Source organism: Amphiura filiformis, chromosome 6 (assembly GCF_039555335.1).
Source record: "Amphiura filiformis chromosome 6, Afil_fr2py, whole genome shotgun sequence".
In the NCBI taxonomy this organism is placed as follows: domain Eukaryota; kingdom Metazoa; phylum Echinodermata; class Ophiuroidea; order Amphilepidida; family Amphiuridae; genus Amphiura; species Amphiura filiformis.
Genome location: NC_092633.1, coordinates 58,470,934 through 58,497,242, shown reverse-complemented (window position 1 = coordinate 58,497,242; position 26,309 = coordinate 58,470,934). Strand labels below are relative to the sequence as shown.

At 37.2% G+C, this 26,309-nt stretch overlaps 3 protein-coding genes across 3 annotated transcripts; all 3 read left to right on the top strand.

Moving 5' to 3' along the window:
* The first annotated feature begins 7,438 nt into the window (after window positions 1–7,438).
* On the top strand, window positions 7,439–8,728 carry LOC140154665 (melatonin receptor type 1B-like). Its single transcript, XM_072177230.1, has one exon. The coding sequence runs from the start codon at window positions 7,439–7,441 to the stop codon at window positions 8,726–8,728; it is 1,290 nt and encodes a 429-aa protein (XP_072033331.1).
* A 5,756-nt stretch (window positions 8,729–14,484) lies between these two features.
* Window positions 14,485–15,624, top strand: LOC140154664 (melatonin receptor type 1B-like). The gene has a single exon (XM_072177229.1). The coding sequence runs from the start codon at window positions 14,485–14,487 to the stop codon at window positions 15,622–15,624; it is 1,140 nt and encodes a 379-aa protein (XP_072033330.1).
* Window positions 15,625–21,838: 6,214 nt separating this feature from the next.
* LOC140154663 (melatonin receptor type 1B-like) lies at window positions 21,839–23,029 on the top strand. The gene has a single exon (XM_072177228.1). It carries the CDS (start codon window positions 21,839–21,841, stop codon window positions 23,027–23,029), a length of 1,191 nt encoding a protein of 396 aa, XP_072033329.1.
* Window positions 23,030–26,309: the final 3,280 nt, after the last annotated feature.

The following is a 26,309-nucleotide window of genomic DNA, read 5'->3' as shown; positions in this document are numbered from 1 at the left end:
CTGAATGGATGGAGGGGGCAGGGTGCCCAAATGGCAAATTTGCATTAGGGGGCAGTCACTTTCAATACCCATTTCCTGACTTGCCCATAACCTGATAGGATAAACAGTGACCTCTGTCACTACCACAACAATAGTAGGGGGTATTTTGATGGTTTAGGGATTATGAAGCCAGAAAAAACATTACAAGGTTCATTCAAGTAATTATTGTGTAGTTGAATGAAATTAGTATGATGATAATGTAAATAAGATGTACTCAATTAAATATGTCAAATGTCCAAGAATTTACATTTTATTGCAATAAAAATAAAACAAACTCAAATATTGTGTCTTGTGCTTTTTTGTGGCGTTTTTTACAGCAGATGTCCTTTCTTTTGAATACAAAATTTGAGAAAGCAGTATTTATTATTTAAATATTCAACCTTCTGAAAACAAGTTAAATTAACCTTAATTAAAATGAATAAGCCCACTTCATGTATCAGTCAAATTTGATGGAGAGGTATCTTTTTGCAGTATAATGATGATATGGATTCCCCCTGTCCAGTGGCAGTGAGGCATTGATTATATAATCACTCACCAATAATTGCAACAGAATCCATTTCACATGCATCCATCTCTGAAACGGTCATGCAAAAATCAAGTCCTAGAAATTTCAAGTACTGGAAATAAAAATGGTCACTTTTGCAGGGGTGACATTTCAAAGTTGGTCAAATAATGATAAAAACTACCAATTTATACCAAGGATTCGGAAAAAGTATCGTTAACTGATCTCCGATATACATTTCTTTTATAGGAGAAAAGGTCCGCTGTCAAAATTTGGATTCTGATACAAATAATATTGTATTAGATTGCTCTGCTTGCAAAAACATTTCGAGGGTTGAAAGCCGTTAACACACATAGATTTCCTTTAAGTTAAGGCTTTCTAGTTTAAAAAAAAGTTTGTTTACCATATCTTCCGGGTGGTTTTTTACCTTGGTAAAATCACTAAAAAGATCAAAATCCATTGAGCCTACCTTGACCAATTTCATAATAAAACATGCAAAACAATATATCAAATTGGAAGTTTTGGGTGATTCCCTCCCGAGAAAATCAGAGCTGCGAGCTCTTTTATAGAACTCATACCATTTCTCTTGTGTGAATCAACTCCGCTAGGTCATGCTACACTCCGACTCGCCTTCGCAATTTAAATTATAACCAAAGACTTGCTTTAAATTGCAATTACGGTATCAGATGGATAAATATTAGCGATCAAATATCCTGATTAACCTTTCAATTAAAAAAAATATATAAATAATATCAGTGACGTGAATAATATTTCATCCAAGGTATAACCGCATTACCGCATTTAATATGTTTTTACAATATTGATTTCAGAGACTCAAGATTTCTTAACGTTTATTCTGTGACTTACTCTATGTACACTACTTGCTAACGGTAGGAGCGGAAAGTGTATTTGTTTTATGATATTAATAAACGGCGACGCAATTAGCCTAATTTCTTCGCGTTGGATGATATCTTTAAATGAAAAGAAACTTCAGATAGCTTAATGTCATAATGTACGTTCTTTCAAAATGTATTTGGTAAATATTTTTCAATTCTGATTTTTTTTTTTTTTTTTTGCATATTTGTTATGTCCCAACTTATATTGGATTCAGCCAACTCCATTGTGTTTCTAGGACAACAGAGCATGTTTGAATTAAAGTTATAATGATTTTAAATCCCCAGAACACCACAGCGTCTAAGATAGTAAGGCCAAAAAAATTGTTTGATTGACGTAACCCGACCGTCCCTAAAAATAGGCCCGACCTAGACTTTATTTTTTTTTTTTTTTAAATACTTAGGCAGAGTAGAGATTCAGGCTCAGCAACGGTAAAAGGGTGCCTTGAAGTGAGTCCTGAGACCTGAGCTACATACTGGACACATTAGTGAGAACAATTGTTGATAGGAGCTGCGACCATCAACAGTATTCAGCAATTGAAAAACTTTAAATGATGGCTGCAAGTAAACGCACTAGGGTTAAAGCCCCTACCTTAAATCCAAGTTCTGAATCTGTATTAGCTACTAATATTAATGATGGGAGCACCCTAAGCAGGGATGCAAATTGTGCAGGGAGCAGGGGAGCACCGCTCCTAGGAAATGAGAGTCAAATTTGAGGAAATAATGCCATGAGAAGAAAAAAGAAAGAGAGGAAAAAGGAGGGAGAGAGAATAAAAGAAAAGATAAGATAAGATGAAGAGGGAAAAGAGGAAAGAAAAGAAGAAGAGTGAGGTACAAGATAATAGGGGATGGCTGTGAGGAAGTGAAGCTACTGAATGGAAGAGAGGAAACACTGGTTGTGCAAAATTTGGAAGAATTCACATTATTGTTCAAAGAAAAAAGAGCAAAAAGAGGAAGGTGTTGGTGTTAGAATATGAAAATTTACAATTCATCACCATAGGAGGTATTCCATGTTATTTAACAGGAAAAAAAGAAGTTGGATGAAGACAGGTGGAAACAGGGCTCATATCTGAGGAAATTTAGAGAGGCGACAATCATACCTGAGGAAATTTATAGAGAGGCAGCAATGAGGATTTTCTGGGAACAAAAGTCATGAAAGAATTCAGTGTACTTGGTATCAATACTAATGCCACTGAGAAGAGGACAAACTGGAAAATATTGAGGAAATTTAAAAAGAAGAACCATATAAAGCACTAAACAAGTTGTGCTCCTCTGACAAAAAATGAAAGAGGAAAGGGGGTAAAGGAAAATAAAAGGGGAAAGGAGCCTCTGTCCGACCAAAATTGACCCCAAACTAGTGTAAAATACCAAATTTTTGCGCGCTACGCGCACACATTGTCATCGTAAAGCCTTTTTTTGGAAGCTCAAAGACCTAACATACAGTCGATCTAAAAATTCACGGTATGTTAACATTCTCATCTTTTGAAGTGCAGAATAAAGCTATTTTATGCATGGTATGATTGAGGAAATCTTGAGCCTAAAAACCTTGCTCCTGAGGAAGAAATCACAATTTGCACCCCTGACCCTAAGTCTCACGGACGGGTCTCACCGACATCGCCTGGCTAATCATTACTTGGTACAGCAGAGATACTAAAATCAATACCCGGGATCGATACACGTGAATGTGCTATGCACGATTTGATATTTAGACGAAAATCTTTGGATACCGGGGTAGAAAATGATGAATATCTCCCCCGGATATCTCCCGTAATTGATTTAGTCTAAAGAAGCCAGATTTGGTTCCTTGCACTTGAATATATATGTTGAACGGATATGATAGTCGTTAGCTTGCATCTTGAGAAAGAAGCTTGCGTCTTAAACTCAAAAACTTGACAAAAATTCTGATTTTATATGTGCCGAACTATAGTGCAGTGTAGGCCAATCGTGGAGGTAGTCTAAAAGCAGATGAACTATGGCGTATACCATGTTCACTCACACACAGCGAGGTCAGTCACCGGGCTAAACAGGTCGGAACAAAATGGCCATGCGTGGCGGTGGATTCAACCTACCATGGCAATTTCTGCCATGAAGATATCTGGGCGATGACACTGTGCGGGTGTGCTCGGGTAGAGGAGGAACAAGGAAAGAAAATATACTAAAATATAAACAATCAATGTTTATACAAGAACATTTAGAAGTATTTACCTTCAAGAGGAACTTTGTGGCTTAACTAAGCATCACAACCAAGACATCATTGGATTACAGGAGTGGAAAATAGTCCACCCAGATGAACCAATTAAACATCATGACATCTTTGATGGATTAAGTAGTATCATCATCAGCATGGAGGAAAAGAGCAGGCATAGCCGTTGGATCGGATCACTGTGTTGTTACAGCAAAAGTACGTCTCGGCTATAGATGGAATGGCAAGATACCACCACGGAAGATCTGGTACAACTGGAAGGTTTTGGCACAGGACACGCAACTACAAGACCTGTATGCTATTAACGGCGATTCAGTGCCCTACAACATGAAAGTGATTGAAGATGCAACATCCACATATCAATGTTTCATACAAGCAAACAGGGAGGTTACGGAATGACTGATACCAAAGGGCCCCAAACGCCATAAGGGGACAATCTGGACTGATTCTAGAACAGAGAGTGCCCGGACTGAAGTGCATTAAGCATAATGTGAAGGATACCCACGAATATACTAGTGTATCAAGATCAGAACTACAACTGTACAAGCAGGGAAGAATCACCTATTGAGATATATTACAAAGTAAATCAAGAAATCCTGGAACAAATGATCAGCCAGGTAGAGAAAGCAGATCTAAACTGCCAGCACAAAGCTACTTGTGACCTGATAAACGATATCAGTGGAATGAGAACTGTAAAGAAAGGGCAGATCAAAGGGGACACACAGAGTGAGAGGCTGCATTCTTGGTTTCCCATTTCCAGCAGCTACTTAGGAATCCACCAGTCATCACCAATGAGGATGAGCATCGGAAATTTGACATGCGAACAGATGCCTTCGATCAGAAAGAGTGTGAGGCAGTAAAGAAAGCCAACGAGGAAGGAAAAAGCGCAGGCGATGATGTAATCCCACCAGAAGTTCTAAAGAGATGCAACCTTGATGATATCATACTCTATTTTTGAAATGAGGCATTACTGCATGGTGGGAACCTGAACAGTGGTCAATTCTCAATCTCATCCCAATTCCAGAAAGCTGTGATCCCTGAGAGGGCATCATCTGCTTATTATCCATATGTGGCAAAGACCTACAAGTACGACAAACTACTACTCAACAGAATTCGTCCTTGGATCCAGTACTAAGCATGCTAAGAATGAACCAAAATGGCTTCCGCCCGGGACGGTCAACAGCGTCACAAATACTGGCCTTGAGAAGAATTATTGAAGAGATAAACGAAAACAACCTGCAAGCAGCACTGGTTGTCATCGATTTTAAAAAGGCATTTGACATCATCCATCGCAGGAAAACGCTGGGCATTCTAAGAGCATATGGAGTACCAGAGAAACTCTAGGCGGCTTTTGGAAACACCTATGAGAACACGGTTGCCCGTGTTACCACACCAGATGGAATCACTGACGACTTCATAATTCAGGCTGGAGTACTGCATGGGGACATACATGCGCCATCTCTATTAGTACAGTCCTCAACTCATGCTCTCGGAAAGCACTAAATGGGAACGAAGATCGTCTATAGGACTCACACTAAAAACCAGAAAAAGTCGGAGGATAGGCCTGCAAACAATTACAGACCTCGACTTCGCCGATGACATCGCACTGTTGGCCGACAGTCTCAATGAAGCCGAAGAGCTTCTCCATCTTGTTGAGACTGCAGCACTTACTGTCCGTCTCAGGCAATGGTTTGCACTAAAGCCTCATCCACAATCCAAACGCTTGATGGCAGTGAACTTGAAATAGTTGACGACTTCAAATACCTTGGGGTTTGTATTGGTAGCAGCGAAAAGGACTAACATAAGGAAAGCCCAGGCATGGAGGGCCTGCAACAGAATGAGTAAGATATGGAAGAGCAACCTGCTTTAATCTAAACACCAAGCTTTTCACCACCACAGTTGAATCAGTTCTGATGTATGGTGCAGACACCTGGACAATTACATCAAAGTTAAGGAAGGCGCTTGATGGTAATTGTTAAACAAGACTACTGAGAAAAGCACTTAATGTTACCTGGCAGTCGCACACCACCAATAAGGAGCAGTACTATAATCTCTCCCCGATTTGCTGCATGGACACTGAGCCAGGAGTCAAACAGGGGCAGCTTCCAGAGTTTTGCTGTGGCAGCCTGCGCATGGTAAGAGATCGAGAGGACAACCACGGAACGGAAGGACTACATTAAAGATCCATTCAGTGATCCCAGCGCAAGTGTAAAACAAAATGGTTTATAAATTGCTTAATAATGAAGGATTAGTCATTCAAATTGTCATTAGGTATTTTTGAAATGAAAACATTGGCAAAAAACGAAGAAAACAGCAGTATTGATGAAGTTGAAGCCCCATGTTCAAATACATGTGGCTAATTTATATACTGTCAGTATATAAATTACAGATTCTTGTTTTAAATACACAGCTTTCGGCTGAACCACTCGCAGGCTATGTTAGCACAGCTATGACAATGACAAAGGTACCAACATCTGAATTTTGATGATTTTTAGTTACGATCGTGCGGATGAGCAAATCACTGAATGGGCCTTTCAGCCACTAATCGAGAATACTGGGCTAGAGAGACAAGACATTCGAATTTACATAAAGAACAGTGTCGTGTGGACAGCCATCAGGTTTGAAATATATTGACCAAACTCATTTTAAAAAGACCGTACATTATGGCTTTATAACCTTGCACTTAACAACCCGAGTTGTTTAAACTATTTTTGGCGTATGTTTCATCCTCACCCACTATATAATAAATGAATATTATTGACATATTAAATGATTGGAAACCACGCACGCATTAGCCTGCAATGTGTATTGACGACAGCAACCATCAAATCTGAAAGTCATTTCCTGGTCGTCAGCTTAATAATAATTCGTATCTTGCACTTACCAGTGTTAATTATACAATAATAACCCATAATACGACTGTGTAAACGGTTTGTAAAAACAAAGTCCCATTTTAATTGTTTAAATAAGCATCGAAAGGAGATTTTTACCAGTGGAGTTAATAAATCACGTGGGTGTACTTCTTAGCTCTTCTTACATCATACTGTGAGGAGTATCTTTGGTGATGGTCTTAACAACGCGTAATTGAATCATTTATTCTACCTTTGCAAGATACGAGACTGATCTGACAATATTACAGGTCGGCATTACCTGAAACTATACAAAGCATTGAGTTCGTTGCCTCGTGAGCTTATCATTACTTAAAAGTCGAACACCACACTATTGTTTCCTTTAATGTAGTAATTGGTGTTGTTGAACTTCTGGAAGACTTCTGGATATCGTCAGGACTGAAGCTGGGCATTGCAATTAATTGAACATTACAATTAATTAAATAAGTTTTTGTCATATAACGTGCACTTCGCCGTAAAGCTCCGTGAGGTATACCGGCACACTAACATCAATCAACAAGGGTACAACCATAGCGCATCTCCTCTCAGCACTTTCGTAATTATCCCGAACAGCTCCCTATCTATTATAGCAGGTTGTGGTGAGGCAAGTGAGGTAAAGCGTCTTGCTCAAATATAGAACAAATTGGCATCGCAGGTATTCGAACCCAAGTCGTCGAGCTACCACGCGATCATGAGTTGAAGCCTTTACCGCTGCGCCGTGTATACTAAATAAAAGCGATTTCTCTTCATTGTTACATCCCCGGGTTACATCTGCTTGGACAACAAATTCTTGTGAAGTACAGGACTGAATTCCTTTTATCAATTATCTTCCTTGTAAAAGCTGTGTTGCCTATGGAACAGAAGGTTTCATACCTTAAAATATAAACGAAGACAACAAGCTATTGGTATCGAGATGGATTGGAAAGGGGACGTTTCAAATCAAACCCTTGCGCCATCCTCAGAATGGACATGGGCCGAAATGTTCACAACCGCCGATGCGGAGAAGGAAGTTGATAACAACGATCTTGTTGATATCCTATACGCTGTGTCTATGTTTATCATGGGTTTTACCGGAATTCTGGGCAACTTTATGGTTATTGGAGCCGTTTTCGTTCACAAGAAACTTCGCGTGGTAAGCAATGCCTTCATCGTCAACTTAGCCGTCGCAGATTTGATGATATGTTTCATCGCTGATACTTTTGGAATCGTTGGTATTTATACCAATGGTAAAATTTTCAAAGATAACCCGATTTTCTGTGATTTTCTCGGTTGCATCTGCGTTACATCATGCTGTTGCTCATTGTGGAGTATCACAGCAATAGCTCTTAATCGGTACATATGTATCTGTCATCGACTTATGTATCCAGTAGTATATAATAAACACACGGTACCATTCATGATAGCTGGTTTATGGATTCTAAGTTTTATGATTGATGTTCCCGCGTTAGCAGGCTGGGGAGAGCATAGCTACACCGAAGATATCTTGTACTGTACCTACGACTTCATGTCACACTATGGATATTCAGTATTTCTTATGATTTGGCAATTTGGTATTCCTGTAATACTTTTGACTTACTCTTACATCAGAATATTACTGTTTTCAAGATCTATCAAGAAGGCCCTTCGTAAGATGCAAGAATCTGATCTGCCGCCATCTGGTAGCAGCAACATTGCCATCACAGATCTTCGTCTGTTGCGATCTGTTCTCGTCATCTGGATTGTGTTCTGCTCTCTTTGGTCCCCATATGCAGCTCTCCTTCTACTTCGCGATGTCACAAACCTACCACGAAGCTTCTTTGTATTTGCTACAGGATTCGCGCATCTCAGCAGCAGTACAAATAGCGTTATCTATGGTCTTACTCATCAGAACTTTCGTGAAGGTTACTTGATACTCCTCAGGAAACTTAAGGTATGCGGTACTAAGAAGAAACCCAAGACTTTCCGTGCAACATCAACACCACAAAAGTTATCGATTTCTCAGAATATGAGTATGACTCGCCAAACATCTCTACGATCATCGCAACTGCAAAAAACAACTCCAGAAATAGAGATTGGTAACATTGATCCTGTGGTTGAAGATCAATCTGACATCAACTCAGAAAGCAATTATACTCAATCAGGAGCGTACATAATTTATTGCCGCCACAATTTGAATGATATTCATGATAATGGGCAATCGCTTTTCACCCAGCTTAACTTTTGAAGTGTAATAATTTATTGTTCATAACTTGGCATCTATAATACTCTACCAGCATTTATATTATCTTCCTTTTGACTCTAGACAGAAAATCACAAATCAAAATGCTTGGTAAACTGGCAAATCTAAAATATAATATCAGACTATTCAATGTGTATCAAACGAATTGGTAATCAGGTTCCAGTGTCGATGCACAACGTTGCCACAACAAAGTACAACATGAGATCTGTCTAATGTGTACATTAAGGTTATAAAAAGGAACATATATATTCTGGTAATTCAGGAGAATCTAGCATTGTATTTCGAAGAAGACTTATCTACAAACATTTAACTTTATGGATAGTAATCGTTTCGATGTACGAATATGTACAGTAAATATCTTAGGGTTTATTTTAACAATTGTAATTTAGATCAGTAGCGTAGCCAAGATTTTCTCAAAGATGGACGGGCGGGGGAGGACAAAGACTGCAGGATAGAGGGAACGAAACTTAACGCAAATTGTCACAAAAAAAAGGCCTAACAATCTTTTAAAAAGCGGAGACCAGCATCCCACAGAGACTGAAACATGGAGGGACAAGATGTTCCATAGGGGCCCCTTTACTCCTCCCCCTTTGCTCTGCTACTGACTCAAATTTAATTTAGACAGTGGTTTCTAAGGAAAAAACGTTGTCAAAAAATAAACATGTTTTTGTTTGCAAATGCTTGCAAAAATAAAAGCTGTTTCAGTTACGTATTTAAAATCTTAGAACTAGGTCATTGACGGAGACGAGGGAAAAGATTAGATTTGGCGGCCTGATCTATTGCGATCTTTACGGTACACGGTTACCAATAACTTCGGAATCATGTATAGTTGCATCAAGCCACGTTTCGGTAATACAAAATGATATCAACATCCTGAAGATCTAAGAGAACATTAAGTTCCAGAGATTTGTTAACTATGTTTTGAGCATTCAAAACAGAACATGTTATAAGAGGTGCGTAGTTACAGCTGTAGCACTAGTTTCAAGTTGAGGTGCGGATGATTCTGTAGCCAGAGAATTCTCAAGATCCACAATACATTAAACAAGTTTTGAAAGTGCATGATTTGCATTCCGTATCCATTCAAGTCTTCACGGTGAAACTTTTCATTAATCCCCTAATCTAGATAATGATTTTTAGGAGTTGAACGACCATGACTACTCCGACAAGTCTTAAAGCCATAATATACGATCTTAAAATAGGAAATTGGTTAATGTTTTTCCAAACTTGATTTTTGACACATTTGTAATTATTACGCATTTCCCAATTTATACATAAATGGAACCAGCCACATTCATTGTGTTTGTCAGGTCAACAGAGCGATTTTGATATGTTGTTCCCATGTACTCCACGTTAAACGGCCTAAAGTAGTTTATATTTGTTATTTCGGCTTGAAATGGACAGAAACCTTACCTGCCAATTTTTACTAATATTATTTCAGCATTTTGAGTAAAGAATCAAAAAAATAACATTTGATAGAACTCGTACATAGTGGTTAAAACTCTGCACCGCCGGCTTTTTTCGATTAAAAATGTGTATAGTCACATTGTGTTGTTTCATGAAGACTCTCTTTCGATATGATATAGTATTGATCTATTATGGCCTATTTGATCTTTCCTATCAGATGGACATATTGTTACGAGTCGTACTTGACTCAAGGCCAAAATCACCTTTTACCCGAACTCACACGAATGCACAACACAAATACACTGTTTGATTAAGCTAACAAAATCTAAGTCTTTAATTGAAAGCACGTTATGATTGGTACAATATATGACAACAAACCCAGCAAACACAAAAACGTTTTAAAAACGTTTTTAATAAGTTATATTTTGGCTTTTGGTTTACATAAAACGTTTTAATAACATTAAAATGTCGGGTTATATAAAGGTCATGAAAACGTTTTAAAACGTTTTGTATGAAAACACACTACAACAATATTTTTAAAATGTTTTCAAAATGTTATTGTAAACTATTTTTGCAAACATTTTTTGCCAAATATTTTGTCAACACTTAAATAACATTATGTTAAAATATTTGCACTCAGCAAACACAGAAATGTTCTTAAAATGTTTTTTTCAAAACGTTTTAATAACATTTAAATGTCGGGTTATATAAAGGTCATGAAAACGTTTTTAAAACGTTATTGCAAATATTTTAGGCAAACATTTTTCGCAAAATATTTTTTCAACCCCAAAATAACATTCTGTTTAGAATGTTTTGTATCAAGTTTTCAAGAATGTTTTTGGAATGTTATTAAAACGATTTTATACCCTTTATATAACCCGACATTTAAACGTTTTCTGTGAAACATTTTTGTTTGCTGAGCAGTAGATTATCAAAAAATGTTTTTTCAAGGTTATGAAAACGTGTTATACTCTTAATATACCCTTTATATAACCCGACATTTAAACGTTTTCTGACAACCTTTTATAACCTTTTGCGAATCATGTCGAAAACGTTTTGTGTTTGCTGGGAATGCACATACACAATAATCAAATATAATCACTCTTTAACTATTTAGTACTTAGCCAGCATTCTTCTTCTTGGTGATCATAAATTTTCTGGACGACTGATGTAATATATCCTTATTCACTTGTCCTGCGAAAATCAGCGAAGTCCAGTGAACACTTGCGTTTATAAATATCCTTGCGTATGAAATCCTCACACAAAAATGGTGTTGCTTTCTCCTTGCGCTGCTTTCTCCAAACTTAACTCCTTGCGCTGCTTTCTCCAAACTTAACTCCTTGCGCTGCTATGGTGCTATTTCCACCTTTCACACAATATCTTCAGGAAGCAGGACTGCGATGCAGTTGTCCCCACTTATATTGACAGTTGTGTTGCTCCATTAACCAGACTTCAGCAATTCGGCAGAAGAATATATATTCCTTTCTTGGAAGAAGTACGTTCTTTGACGTATTCTAGATTTTCTCCGACAACACTGGCAGGCAGTAGTGCATTGACTACGTAAAATATTTCTGGTTAGCAATTTCCTTTTTCTGAAGGAATTGGACTGTAAGCATATTAGCTAGCTAGCCCAGATCAACACTAAAAATGTGAAGAATTATGTTTACCTTTTCTCATATACCAAGCAGAGGGAAATCCCAAATATTAATAGCCAAATGTGATCTTGGAAAGCCTTAATAATTATAACATTAACCTTTCACATGACATCACTTCCTGAGGGGAATCCCCGTGACATTACTTCCTGAGGGGAATCCCATACGATGTCATCTTCACTTTACAAACTCAGGGGGGTTTCCAAATATTCCAAATTAGATATGATTCAATTTGTTTTGCTCAATTTGAGAGGGGAATATCCCCAAAATGTCATCACTCATGTAATTTTGTAAACAAAGATACATCATCAAATTGAATTACTCAGGGAACATCACAGACACACACATACCCACCCACCCCCAACAATCGCATGAAGAATGACTTACACTTATTGTCCTATCCCATTGTCCTCTACTGTCTGCAATGAAAACATTGAAGTAGACTTTCCTGACTTTGGATGCTCTCACAACATACCACTTATAACACCATTACATACACTACAAAGTTACGGTCCCATTAAAAAACAAGCATAAAGATGTCTCAATAAAAATAGGGCCTGTGGATAAGGGAACGTAACTTAAAATGTTGGCAGTAAAATTAAAACTTTTTTGTAGTTTCAAGAACCATGACGTTTTGTCTTTAAGATGGTGCACAAATCATCAAAATCTGTTCACGCGTCACTGAGATAATAAGGATTGTACAGCATGTACAAATATACCTGTTTTTTGGACCGTTTCAATGGGGCAATACAATAATGTGCTTCATTGTAGTTGAAAATATCAACCAACCAATCAATCAATGTCTCAAATAATGTTTTTCACACCATACTCTTTGGGTTAAAAATATGTGAAAATATACCTTCTAAAAATATAGTTCATACATTTCTCAAGCAACAAAAGGGCCATGTACACATTCGTGACCAGGAAAACGGGTCTTTTTCAGAGAATGAATCGTGCGAATTGCGATTCGCTAGTTGATGCGTTAAACATAGTTTACATGGTTTAGGAGTCATTTATGGATCCCGCTAATTCGCAAAGCGTGTTTCCTCAACTGATTTGCACCAGGACCATCACTCAAACATAAATATTGGAAAATGATAAAGAAATCATATAAAGGGTGTATTCTTTTTAAATCCTGCATTGGTGATACCATTCAAATAAAAAAAAATTCATGCTTATTTGTGTTAAAATGCTCTAAATTCCTGTACGGGGATGTTTGTGCTAAAGAGGGTAAATCTTGTTTAGGCTATGTTTTGAAAATCACTAGTCAGTTTTTGGGCCTCTAAACGCCATTCGTAAGACACATTCTTGGGAACGAACCCCTTTTCGTGTTTTTCTGGTCATGCATGTGTATACTATGAAAGTGACCGCTTGGCCCTATTGATGCTTAACCCAAATAAAAAGGTGTGAAAAACATTCTTTGGGAGATTAATTGATTGGTTGATTTTTAAAATTCGTTTGTCCATAATAAACTACAATGCAGCACATTAGTGTTCAATGTATTGCCCCATTGGAACGGTCCAAAATGGGTTTATTTGTAAAAGTCCAATTATCTCAGTGACGGGAGAACGGATTTTTGATGTTACGTGCACCATTTTAAAGAAGAAACGTCACGGCTTTTGAATCTTTAAAAATGTTTTGATTTTACTGCCGACATTTTAAGTTCCCTAATCCCGGGCCCAATCCACAGGACCTATTTTGATTGAGACACCCTGTATATTGATTGTGTTTGTTACATTGTCCTCTGCAGTCAGCAAGGGAAACATCAGGGTAAACTTTGCGCACTATTCCGCCTAAAAGATGCTCTTAGGGCTGACTAACAAATTGAACAATCTCATCAATAACACCAGCATACACCGCACAAACATACACACACCCACCCCCCTCCACCCCCTTCCCACGTATACCCGCTTCCACGCCACATTCACGCCCCAACACAAACGCATCACAGGCCAGGATTATATGAATCTACAAGCGTTTTGTTATTTGCCTCGTGAGCTTATTATTATGTAAAAGTCGAACACCACATTATTTTTCTTTAATGTAGTAATTGGTGTTGTTTCACTTCTGGATATCATCAGGACTGGTGCTGGACTAAACGTTGCAAATTAAAAATATATACCTATTTGTGATTGAAGGCGCACTTCACCGCCGTGAGTGAAGCTCCGTAACGTATATCAGCACACTAGCAACAATTTATTCTGCTGCCAGTAAGAAACATCAGAATCAACAAGGGCGCAACCGTAGCGCACCGCCTCTCAGCACTTGGCTTGTAATTGTCCCAAACAGCTCACCATTGCACATGGTTTGGTTGTGAGCTGAGTGAGGTACTTAAGTACCTAAGTACCTTGCCAAAGTAGGCCTACACCACGTTGGCGCCGCTGGGATTCGAAGCCACGAACTCGGGCTAACGCCGATCTTAGTTGAAGTCTTCACAGCTACGCCAATAATTTATACTAAATAAACGTGATTTCTCTTCATTGTTTCTTCTGGACAGAGATTTAGGCTAACAAAAGATTTTCTTGCGAATTACAGGACTGGATCAATTGTAATAGCTGTTTTTGACTTTGGAACAGAAGATTTCATACCTTCAATATAAACAAAACTATTGGTATCGAGATGAATTGGAACGCCAACGTTTCAAATCAAACCATTACGCCATCCTCAGAATGGGTATGGGCCGAAATGTTCACAACCGTCAATTCGGGGAACGAAGTTGAAAACAACGACCTTATTGATATCCTCTACGCTGTGGTTATGTTTATCATGGGTTTTACCGGCATTCTGGGCAACTTTATGGTTATTGGAGCCGTTTTCGTTCACAAGAAACTTCGCGTGATAAGCAACGCATTCATCGTCAACTTAGCCGTCGCAGATTTGATGATATGTCTTATCACTGATACTTTTGGAATCATTGGTATTTATACCAATGGTAAAATTTTCAAAGATAACCCAATTTTCTGTAATTTTCTTGGTTGCATCTGCGTTACATCATGCTGTTGCTCATTGTGGAGTATCACAGCAATATCACTTAATCGGTACATATGTATCTGTCATCGACGTGTGTATCCTGTAATATATAATACACACACGGTACCATTCATGATAGCTGGTTTATGGATTCTAACTTTTATGATTGATGTTCCCGCGTTAGCAGGCTGGGGAGAGCATAGTTACGTGGAAGACATCTTGTACTGCACCTACGACTTCATGCCACGCTATGGATATTCAATATTTCTTATGATTTGGCAATTTGGTATTCCTGCGACCCTTCTGACTTACTCTTACATCAGAATTTTACTGTTTTCAAGATCTATCAAGAAGGCCCTTCGTAAGATGCAAGAATCTGATCTGCCGCCATCTGCTAGCAGCAAAATTGCCGTTACAGATCTTCGTCTCTTGCGATCTGTTCTCATCATCTGGATTGTGTTCTGCGCTCTTTGGTCCCCATATGCAGTCCTTCTTCTGCTTCCCGATGTCACTAACCTACCCCGGACTTACATTATCTTCGCTACAGGATTCGCGCATCTAAGCAGCAGTACAAATAGCGTTATCTATGGTCTTACTCATCAGAACTTTCGAGAAGGTTACTTGATACTCCTCAGGAAACTTAAGGTATGCGGTTCTAAGAAGAAACCCGAGACCATTCGTACAACATCACCATCACAAAATGTATCGATTTCTCAGAATATAAGTATGACTCACCAAACATCTCTACAATCATCGCAGCAGCATAAAACAGCTCCAGAAAAAGAGATTGGTAACTTTGATCCTGTGGTTGAAGATCAATATGCTATTAACTCAGATACCAATTATAGTCAATAATTGAGCATACTTTATGATATTCACGATGATGGGCAATCGCCTTTGAAGTGTAAAATTGTTCATAACTTGGTATCTAAACATATCACATAATGTATGCAGCCTGTCTCCAAAAAATCGTGCAAGTGAAAGCGCCCTCTTTGGCAATTAGGAAATACCGTTGTGACATGATGCTTACATCATCGTCAAAGGCGCAGTTGTAGCTCTCAAAAGCCGTTTGTTCTGTTCAATTTGCTTGTTTTATTCTCGAGATATGTTCAGTTAACAACGAAAGGGTAAAATCACAATTGTGCCACTTTTACTAGGGAAGAGGGCTTGTAGATGTAAATCTATGATAACTGATGTTGGTGCATCTAATGCACTTCCCCTTCGGGGTTCGTGCATTAGACGCGTCAACATCAGCGCGCGTGCATTATTTTGTCTAATTTCTCTCCCAACAAGTAATACGCGATCATTAACCTATAAATGTGCAAATTTTGTTTGTCTTTTAACATGTATTGAGTGACAAAGAAAACAGTATTTACCATGATAAAATCATTAACATGCACATGTATTTAATTTTACAGCAGAATGTGAAATATTTATTTATCTTTTAATCTGTTTCAAGAGGAAAAAAAGAATCATTATACCAGTATCATGATAGCAATTTTGTATTGTAGTGTAATTGATGCATTCTTTTGATTTCACGAAGGAACTCTTGATAAACTTGATGCTATCATTGATTTACATGTACAGCCATCTTCCCTAGTAAAAGTGGCACAATTGTGATTTTACCCTTTCGTTATTAACTAAACATATCTCGAAATTAAAACAAGCAAATTGAACAGAACAAACGGCATTTGAGAGTAAAGACTACGTCCGTGACGTTGATCGTCATGTCACAACGTGTTTTATAATTGCCAAAGAGGGCGCTTTTCCCTTGCACAATTTGTTTGAGACAGGCTGTATACTTCATTCAGTACGAGATAATAACTCAAAATCGATGTGTAAAAATGTTTTTAAAAACTGAAATAGCAAAACAAATCCTCGTTTTGTTCCTCAATTAATGTTAATGCCTCATTTGCCTTAATAGCCCAATTTATTGCCATGATGGCCCTTTGAATAAAAAAGATACCGATTGAAAAGTACACATAAACCTATTGGAAATGTTGCCTTTGTTACCAGAGTACCTGTATGTCACTGGTCATCCTCGATTAGTCATGTAGGAAATGTAATGGTACACTGCCTTAAGGGATCCAAAATGAGCGTTTATTGCGTTTCGACAGTATTTTTTGTGGGACATGAGAGCACCTCAGACCTATCGAATTGCATTCTGAATACGAAGCATGTCTTTCTGATATCAAATAATTTTCATTTTTTAAATCACAATATAATACAAATTTTATGACAAATTATAAAAATTTGATATTTTTCAAATTTTGATATATAACAGTCCTCGAAGTAAATTATATAAATCTAATGACATATTCTTAAAGTGTATGTAGCAGGGAGGAAAAGCCGACGGTCAATTGAAAATTTTGACATTTCATATTGAAGATATGGATTTTTTCCCAAAAGACCTAATTTTTTTGGTGTTTTGGGAAAAAAATCCATATCTTCAATACGAAAGGTCAAAATTTTCAATTGATCGTCGGCTTTTCATCCCACCTACATACACTTTAAGTATAAATCATCAGATTTATAAAGTTTACTTCAAGTACTGTTAAATATCAAAAATATCAATTTTAATGATTTGCCATAAAATGTGTATTAAATTGCGAATTTCAAAAATCAAAATTATTTTATATCAGAATGACATTCTTCGTATTCAGAATACAATTCGATATGTCTGATGTGCTCTAATGTCCCAAAATAAATACTGTCCAAACGTTCATACCCCAGCCCTTAAGTAACTTTTAAAAGTGCAACGTTTGAATGGCTACCATGGCTACAAATTATAACCTACCCAGACTAATGAGCTATTACAATTAGTCTAATTACTTTTTGATGTGTTTATATACTCTACCAACATTGATGTATTCTTCTTTTTGTAAAATTGACTTTAGAGAGCAAATCACAAGACAAAATATTTGCTAAACTGCCAAATTCAATAAATATAATATCAGACTATTATATTGCATGGGGGACTTTATTGCATGGGGGACCAAGATGATACAGGAGGAAGCAAGCAAGACTAGCAATGATGTATAAGATAACAAACAATATGGTGGGCATAAACAAGAATGACCACATGGAGCTGATAAAAGAAACAAGAACCAGGAAGAAGAACAGCAGCAACTATAAACCAATCTATGCAAGACTCAACACATACAAGTACAGTTATTTTCCAAAAACAATTAGGGAGTGGAACGCAACAGGAAAAGAAACAATCGGGACAAGCACAATTGACAGCAGGGCTGGATTTACCATTGGGCCAGATGGGCCCGGGCCCAGGGCCCCAAATTTTGCCCCCCCAAAAAAAAAAAATTGCCTTGTGCGTGGCCTTTAGCCCGAAAAACAGGTTTTGGGAAAAATAGAGTAAAATAGCAAAATTTTGCACGCAAAATTTCCCGTTATGTAGCGAAATTCAACTTCATTGTGGGCTAAAATAGTCTGAAATTGAAATTTATTTCTGCCGCTAAATTTTAATGCTCCCACCGCAAATGTCGATCTTATACCTAAACCAAAACTTGGCCACTAGAGTGCACATGCCTTCCTCACGGTGAGTTTAGGGCCTCCAAATTTTGGCCTGGCCCAGGGCCCCCCAAAAAGTAAATCCGGCCCTGATTGACAGCTCCAAGAACCGGCTCAACGATGCAACCAAACAGAACAATTAGATAGAGACACGCACCACATATTCGCGACCATGACCCAAAAGTTGGTGAACTGCAGTTTAATGATCTGTATCTACCGACTCAACCAAGAAGAAGAAGAAGACGACTACCGTATTCAGTTAGTCTGTATCAAACGAATTGGTAATCAGGTTCTAGCGCATTTGTCACAACAAAGTACAACATAAGATTTGCCTAATGTGTACAATAATATTATAATAATGTAACTATATGGTCGAATCCAACCAAAAGTGTCCACGGGCCAAAAATAAAAGTCCGAAATAAAAATGTCTCCACAATTTTTTCCTTTTGCCCATTGATTAATGACATATTGGCCTAATAGGAACCAAAAGTACCATTACTAATCTTGAAAAATAAATCCAGGACGTGTGATAGTAAATGTGATATCAAAACCCAATGTTACCTACGAATACCAATGGGATGCTTTCACTATCGCAATACTAATCAACCTAAAACAAATGGAATATTCCCATTAACGCCTTTTTCGTGTAATGTAGACCACAGGGTGTCAGGAAAATGCTAGCTTAACCAGAAAATATTTGTTTTTATTTTTATAACACGATCAATATGATCTTAGTCAATTTATACTAGTTTATTTTTGAAAATGAAGTTTAGGTCAGTTTCTGTATTTTATTTATCAAATGAGTATGAATCAATTTACACATTGTATAAGAACGAGTAGGATATATGTTTTCAAGAATAATAGGAATTATACGCATACACCTAACGCTTTATACAATGAAAAGGTGAAGAAACCCGGGTATTCGTAGGTAACATGAGCGATTTAACAATATCTATATTGAGTTTAGAGGTTTAAATGTTGCTATTATGGTAATGCATTAATAAAATGGTAGTTTTAGATCTCTTTCAGATGGTACGTCCAAATGAATAAATGCTATTACCTTAGATCAAAAATTTTTTGATGCTTTTAGCAAGATTTTGACCACTTCATTTTGATATACAAGTAGTTAATCAGCAATTTTACATAATAAATAATTGTTAAATGAATCCGTATATGGGTAATAATAGTGTCCTGGGGTACCGCTTAAAGTTTTTGACAATTAATTTCCATTGGTAGCGACACTTCATTACACATGTCATGTATTATGCTGTATTCGTAAGTAACATTTCAGTATTTGTAGGTAAGAATTAGACTTTCGGTGGATATCGCAATCAAAACTTCATTTTATAAAGCACTTTGAATGTATTATTTTCTTTATGTGCGTTTATTGATACTTTAGACCCTATCATGTATTAATAATGTCGGTTCACAGCGGTTGAAAGAGGATTGAAGTAAGAAACAAAGGCACTAAAGTGACTTTAATTTGTAATTGCACACAAATCGCTTAAAACCGTTATTGCAGACTTGTGAAGTCCATCTTGGAGTCAGTTACGTCTTGTGGCCTTTCGTTTGAGGGCAACTACAATTAGCTTTATACCAGGGTCCATCACTGTGTTGTCTAGATCATGAGACAATGAGAACAGTCGTTTTTTCCATGGTATTCGTAGGTAACCTTAGCGAAACGTCAAAAGTTACCTTCGAATAAATCAATTTGGACACAAATTACTCAGAAACCAGAAGGTCGGTAAACATTTAAAATGAAACACACATGACAGTTGACAAATCCAAGTATTTATCCCTTCTAATCTTCTTTGAATCTGATTTTTCTTTCAAATGAGCAGACCGTCGTCTATTTCAGTACATATTTTTCAACAATTAAGCCGTATTCAGTTTTGCATGGTGGGCATGTATGTGAATTCGCAATTTTCATTGACATATGATTTGATAGCAAACATACAGGCCTTCGTTATGTACCAATATGGGCATTGGCATGAATGGCAGTGTTTCACAATACTGCCATGATGTCAAATTGTATTCGTAGGTAACATTCGGTTACCGAAATTTACCTACGAATACTTGCTTTTATTGTTCACATCTCAGAAATATTTAAACGCAGGCTATTGAAACTTGGTAGAAATAAAGAGTGTATTACCCTGCACCTATTGCTTAACTATTGTTTACTATTCTCTCACTTTGTGGAAATGACACAGCTTTTAACATGTATTCGGAGGTAATGCATATTTTTTACCAAACCTACCTTTGTGCCATTTAGAATTTCTGGCAGCTTAACACAATAATAAAGATGTCCGAATGCAATGCATTTCAGTATTGGACATATCAAAGCTTGTATCAATTGCGCATTTATTAGTGATTTCCATTTTTAAAGATATATCTAGTGCTATGAAAAATTGTATTCGTAGGTAATGTAAAAAATACCACTCAAAAAATTATCACAAAAATTCATAATTATGTACAAATATGTGAAAAATTGAACAAGCAATCTTTGAATACACACCTTTCAGGAAATCAATTTAGATTCAATCCAATGACTTCTTTTCATAACTGATTTAGATGTTTTTAAAAATACTGTAAGAAATATTTTGAAAAAATGGGTACAAATAGCATGTTTTGGGGTCTCTGTGTCTAAGTTTTTCACACAAGGGGTCTTATTATATATGGCGCGAAGCGTATGATCAAGGCGAATAAACACAATACAAAAACGAATGCCAATTGATTAATACTTTTAAGTTATGGCCCTGAACATGCCGTGTACACTTTTCGTTGGATTCGACCATATATTCTGGTTATTCAAGAGAATCCAGCGTTGCATTTGGAAGAAGACTTATCTATAAACAATGCGCTTAAGGGGACTCGATCTTTTGTGCGTAATTATAGAGGGCCAGGGGATTCACTCTATTATTAAAAAGATTATTTGAAGAAGTCAAAGAGCCCTAGGAATAAAAACTGTAGTGTAATTCACGCCAGATACAATTTCTTTATACGACAAAAATGTAGTAATTGGTGTTGTTTCACTTCTGGATATCATCAAGACTGGTGCTGGACTATACGTTGCAAATTAAAAATATATACGTATTTGTGATTGAACGAGCACTTCGCCGCCGTGAGTAACATATACCAGCACACTAGCAACAATTTATTCTGCTGCCAGTAAGAAACATCGCAATCAACAAGAGCGCAACCGTAGCGCACCGCCTCTAAGCACTTTGCTTGTTATCATCCCAAATTGCTCCCCATTGCACCAGTGAGGTAAGTACCAAAGTACACACCACGTTGGCGCCGCAGGATTCGAACCCACGAACTCGGGCTAACACCGATTTTAGTTGAAGTATTTACAGCTACGCCAGTAACCTATACTAAATTAACGTGATTTCTCTTCATTGTTTCATCTGGACAGAGGTTTTAAAGTGACAAAAGATCATCTTGCGAATTACAGGACTGAATTATCTTCCTTATAAAAGCTGTTTTTGACTGTCGAACAAAAGATTTCATACCTTGAAATATAAACAAAAATATTGGTATCGAGATGGATTGGAACGCCAACGTTTCAAATCAATCCTCAGAATGGACATGGGTCGAAATGTTCACAACCGTCAATTCGGGGAACGAAGTTGACAACAACGACCTTATTGGTATCCTCTACGCTGTGGTTATGTGTATCATGGGTTTTACCGGCATTCTGGGCAACTTTATGGTTATTGGAGCCGTTTTCATTCACAAGAAACTTCGCGTGGTAAGCAACGCATTCATCGTCAACTTAGCCGTCGCAGATTTGATGATATGTCTTATCGCTGCTACTTTTGGAATCGTTGGTATTTATACCAATGGTAAAATTTTCAAGGATAACCCGATTTTCTGTAATTTTCTTGGTTGCATCTGCGTTACATCATGTTGTTGCTCATTGTGGAGTATCACAGCAATATCACTTAATCGGTACATATGTATCTGTCATCGACGTATGTATCCTGTAATATATAATACACACACGGTACCATTCATGATAGCTGGTTTATGGATTCTAACTTTTATGATTGATGTTCCCGCGTTAGCAGGCTGGGGAGAGCATAGTTACGTGGAAGACATCTTGTACTGCACCTACGACTTCATGCCACGCTATGGATATTCAATATTTCTTATGATTTGGCAATTTGGTATTCCTGCGACCCTTCTGACTTACTCTTACATCAGAATATTACTGTTTTCGAGATCTATCAAGAAGGCCCTTCGTAAGATGCAAGAATCTGATCTGCCGCCATCTGCTAGCAGCAAAATTGCCGTTACAGATCTTCGTCTCTTGCGATCTGTTCTCATCATCTGGATTGTGTTCTGCGCTCTTTGGTCCCCATATGCAGTCCTTCTTCTGCTTCCCGATGTCACTAACCTACCTCGGACTTACATTATCTTCGCTACAGGATTCGCGCATCTAAGCAGCAGTACAAATAGCGTTATCTATGGTCTTACTCATCAGAACTTTCGAGAAGGCTACTTGATACTCGTCAGGAAACTTAAGGTATGCGGTTCTAAGAAGAAACCCAAGACCATTCGTACAACATCACCATCACAAAATGTATCGATTTCTCAGAATATAAGTATGACTCACCAAACATCTCTACAATTATCGCAGCATAAAACAGCTCCAGAAAAAGAGATTGATAACTTTGATCCTGTGGATGAAGATCAATATGATATTAACTCAGATACCAATGATAGTCAATAATTGAGCGTACTTTATGATATTCACGATGATGGGCAATCGCCTTTGAAGTGTAAAATTGTTCATAACTTGGTATCTAAACATATCACATAATGTATACAGCCTGTCTCCAAAAAATCGTGCAAGTGAAAGCGCCCTTTTTGGCAATTAGAAAATACCGTTGTGACATGATGCTTACATCATCGTCAAAGGCGCAGTTGTAGCTCTCAAATGCCGTTTGTTCTGTTCAATTTGCTTGTTTTATTCTTGAGATATGTTCAGTTAACAACGAAAGGGTAAAATCACAATTGTGCCACTTTTACTAGGGAAGAGGGCTTATACATGTAAATCTGTGATAACTGATGTTGGTGCATCCAGGTACTTGTTTGTCTGGGGGTGCATCTTCCCCTTCGGGGTTCGTGCATTAGACGCGTCAACATCAGCGCGCGTGCATTATTTTGTCTAATTTCTCTCCCAACAAGTAATACGCGATCATTAACCTATAAATGTGCAATATTTGTTTGTCTTTTAACATGTATTGAGTGACAAAGAAAACAGTATTTACCATGATAAAATCATTAACATGCACATGTATTTAATTTTACAGCAGAATGTGAAATATTTATTTATCTTTTAATCTGTTTCAAGAGGAAAAAAATAATCATTATACCAGTATCATGATAAAACAGTAAAAACAGTAAAAGCAATTTTGTATTGTAGTGTAATTGATGCATTCTTTTGATTTCACGAAGGAACTCTTGATAAACTTGATGCTATCATTGATTTACATGTACAGCCATCTTCCCTAGTAAAAGTGGCACAATTGTGATTTTACCCTTTCGTTATTAACTAAACATCTCGAAATTAAAACAAGCAAATTGAACAGAACAAACGGCATTTGAGAGTAAAGACTACGTCCGTGACGTTGATGTAAGCATCATGTCACAACGTGTTTTATAATTGCCAAAGAGGGCGCTTTTCCCTTGCACAATTTGTTTGAGACAGGCTGTATACTTCATTCAGTACGAGATAATAACTCAAAATCGATGTGTCAAATTGTTTTTAAAAACTGAAATAGCAAAACAAATCCTCGTTTTGTTCCTCAATTAATGTTAATGCCTCATTTGCCTTAATAGCCCAATTTATTGCCATGATGGCCCTTTGAATGAAAAAGATACCGATTGAAAAGTACACATACACCCATTGGAAATGTTGCCTATGCTACCAGAGTACCTGTATGTCACTGGTCATCCTCGATTAGTCATGTAGGAAATGTAATGGTACACTGCCTTAAGTAACTTTTAAAAGTGCAACGTTTGAATGGTTACCATGGCTACAAATTATAACCTACCCAGACTAATGAGCTATTACAATTAGTCTAATTACTTTTTGACGTGTTTATATACTCTACCAACATTGATGTATTCTTCTTTTTGTAAAATTGACTTTAGAGAGCAAATCACAAGACAAAATATTTGCTAAACTGCCAAATCCAATAAATACAATATCAGACTATTCAGTCAGTCTGCTTGGATGATGTCACGATGAGGTTAGCATTTATTCCGTATTCTTAAACACTTGAGAATGTTCCTGCAATCTTAATATTGGTTCTTACCCGTGTGATATGACACGATACGCGTACTCGCAATTTGAACCAATCGGAGGCGCATAGCAACAACCATGACAACGGGACTGATCGATTTTAAGCCCTAGGTATAATTCCTTGCAAAATGTAGGATTTACTTTGATTAAAATTTGTAATACTTATCATATTTTTACTTGAATTGAAGTGTTTAAGAATGAGAATAAAGGTATTGTTTTTAGCCGCTGTCGTGCATCTATCGTCTCATATAACACGGGCGACAGATTATTTTTGGCGTAAAACAACTCGGCTTCGCCTCGTTGTTTTACTTAAAATAATGATGTCGCCCGTGTTGTATGTAGTAGGGAGACGATAGATGCACTCCAGCGGCTAAAAACAATACCTTTATTCTCTAATTGAAAAGCGTGTTCCGACGGATCTGCACTCTACCGGCCTCCTAGAGTATACTGGTAATTCAATCAGAGATAATATAAAGCAGCCAAGTTCATTTCCATTGAAAAGGCGTTATCCGACGGGTCTGCAGTCGACTATTCTGCTAGTTGCTCTACGAAAAGGGTATAAAAATCAAAACCATTAATCCCTCCAATTATCCACTGCTGATTCCCAATTATAGAGCTATCAACATGGTGTGAACAGTAATTACCAGTAATTGGTCATGGATGTACGAGGGTCATTCAAAAAGTTCTACCTCCATCATCGCATCTCTGTTATCTTACGTGCTAGGCACTTGTAATTACCCATGACTATACTCTTAAATCTAGACTACAAAATAAAAGTTCTTTGATGAAAATATGATTTTTGCTTTGTTAAGATATGTTGGTTAAAGTGAATACAGATTTGGTACATCGGAAACGGTTAAAAACTGAAGCTAAAAGTTCAGTAAGCATCATATTGTAGCTTTGGATAATGTCCATAAAAATGTTTTCAAGATGTTGTTGTCCCACTGCTTACTCAGGATAAATATTTTGGTCCTATTTGAGCTCCCTGACATTCCTTGGGACTTCAAAACAAAATGAAACATGTATATGAGAAAAAACATCGAAGAGCCAACAAACGTAAAACACACAAATGTTGGTGAAATTTGCCAGATTTCGACTAGACCACATATAAGGGTAACTCGAAAGTACGTCCTAATCAGCTGTGCATCTTGACGTGGAAATAAGATGAACAGTTTGTTAATAACCTTGCTTACAAACTACAAAAACTGTGCATAACTTATGAACCAATTAGTATGACTTGAACCAACAAGTGCTCACCCGATCGAAGTCAACAACCTATGGAAAAGGGTCAATACGAAGGCTATTGTGAACATGTATCGGTTTTGTTGTGCAAAAGACATGATACCCAGTTAAACTGTAATATGCAAGCATTATATTGATTAAAATTATTTGAACAAAAATAAAGCAATTTAATTATTTTCAGAAATAAATCTGTAATGATTTCCACATAGATGTTGGCAGCCTTTTTAATCAAAATTAGCCTTTCTATTCAAACCGTTTCCGACGAACCAAATCTGTATCCACTTAAACCGACACATCTTAACAACCATAAATCACATTGTAACAAAATCACTTTCATGTTGTAGCCAAGATTTAGGAATATAATCATTGGCAATAACAGAGATGTGACGATAGAGGTAGAACTTTTTGAATGACCCTCGTATATCCGTTTTCGTAGAGCAATCCAACTATGATTATTTGG

Excerpts from the sequence above, each read along its gene's own strand:
- LOC140154665 (XM_072177230.1), top strand. The coding sequence starts at position 7,439 with ATGGATTGGAAAGGGGACGTTTCAAATCAAACCCTTGCGCCATCCTCA.
- LOC140154664 (XM_072177229.1), top strand. The coding sequence starts at position 14,485 with ATGTTCACAACCGTCAATTCGGGGAACGAAGTTGAAAACAACGACCTT.
- LOC140154663 (XM_072177228.1), top strand. The coding sequence starts at position 21,839 with ATGGATTGGAACGCCAACGTTTCAAATCAATCCTCAGAATGGACATGG.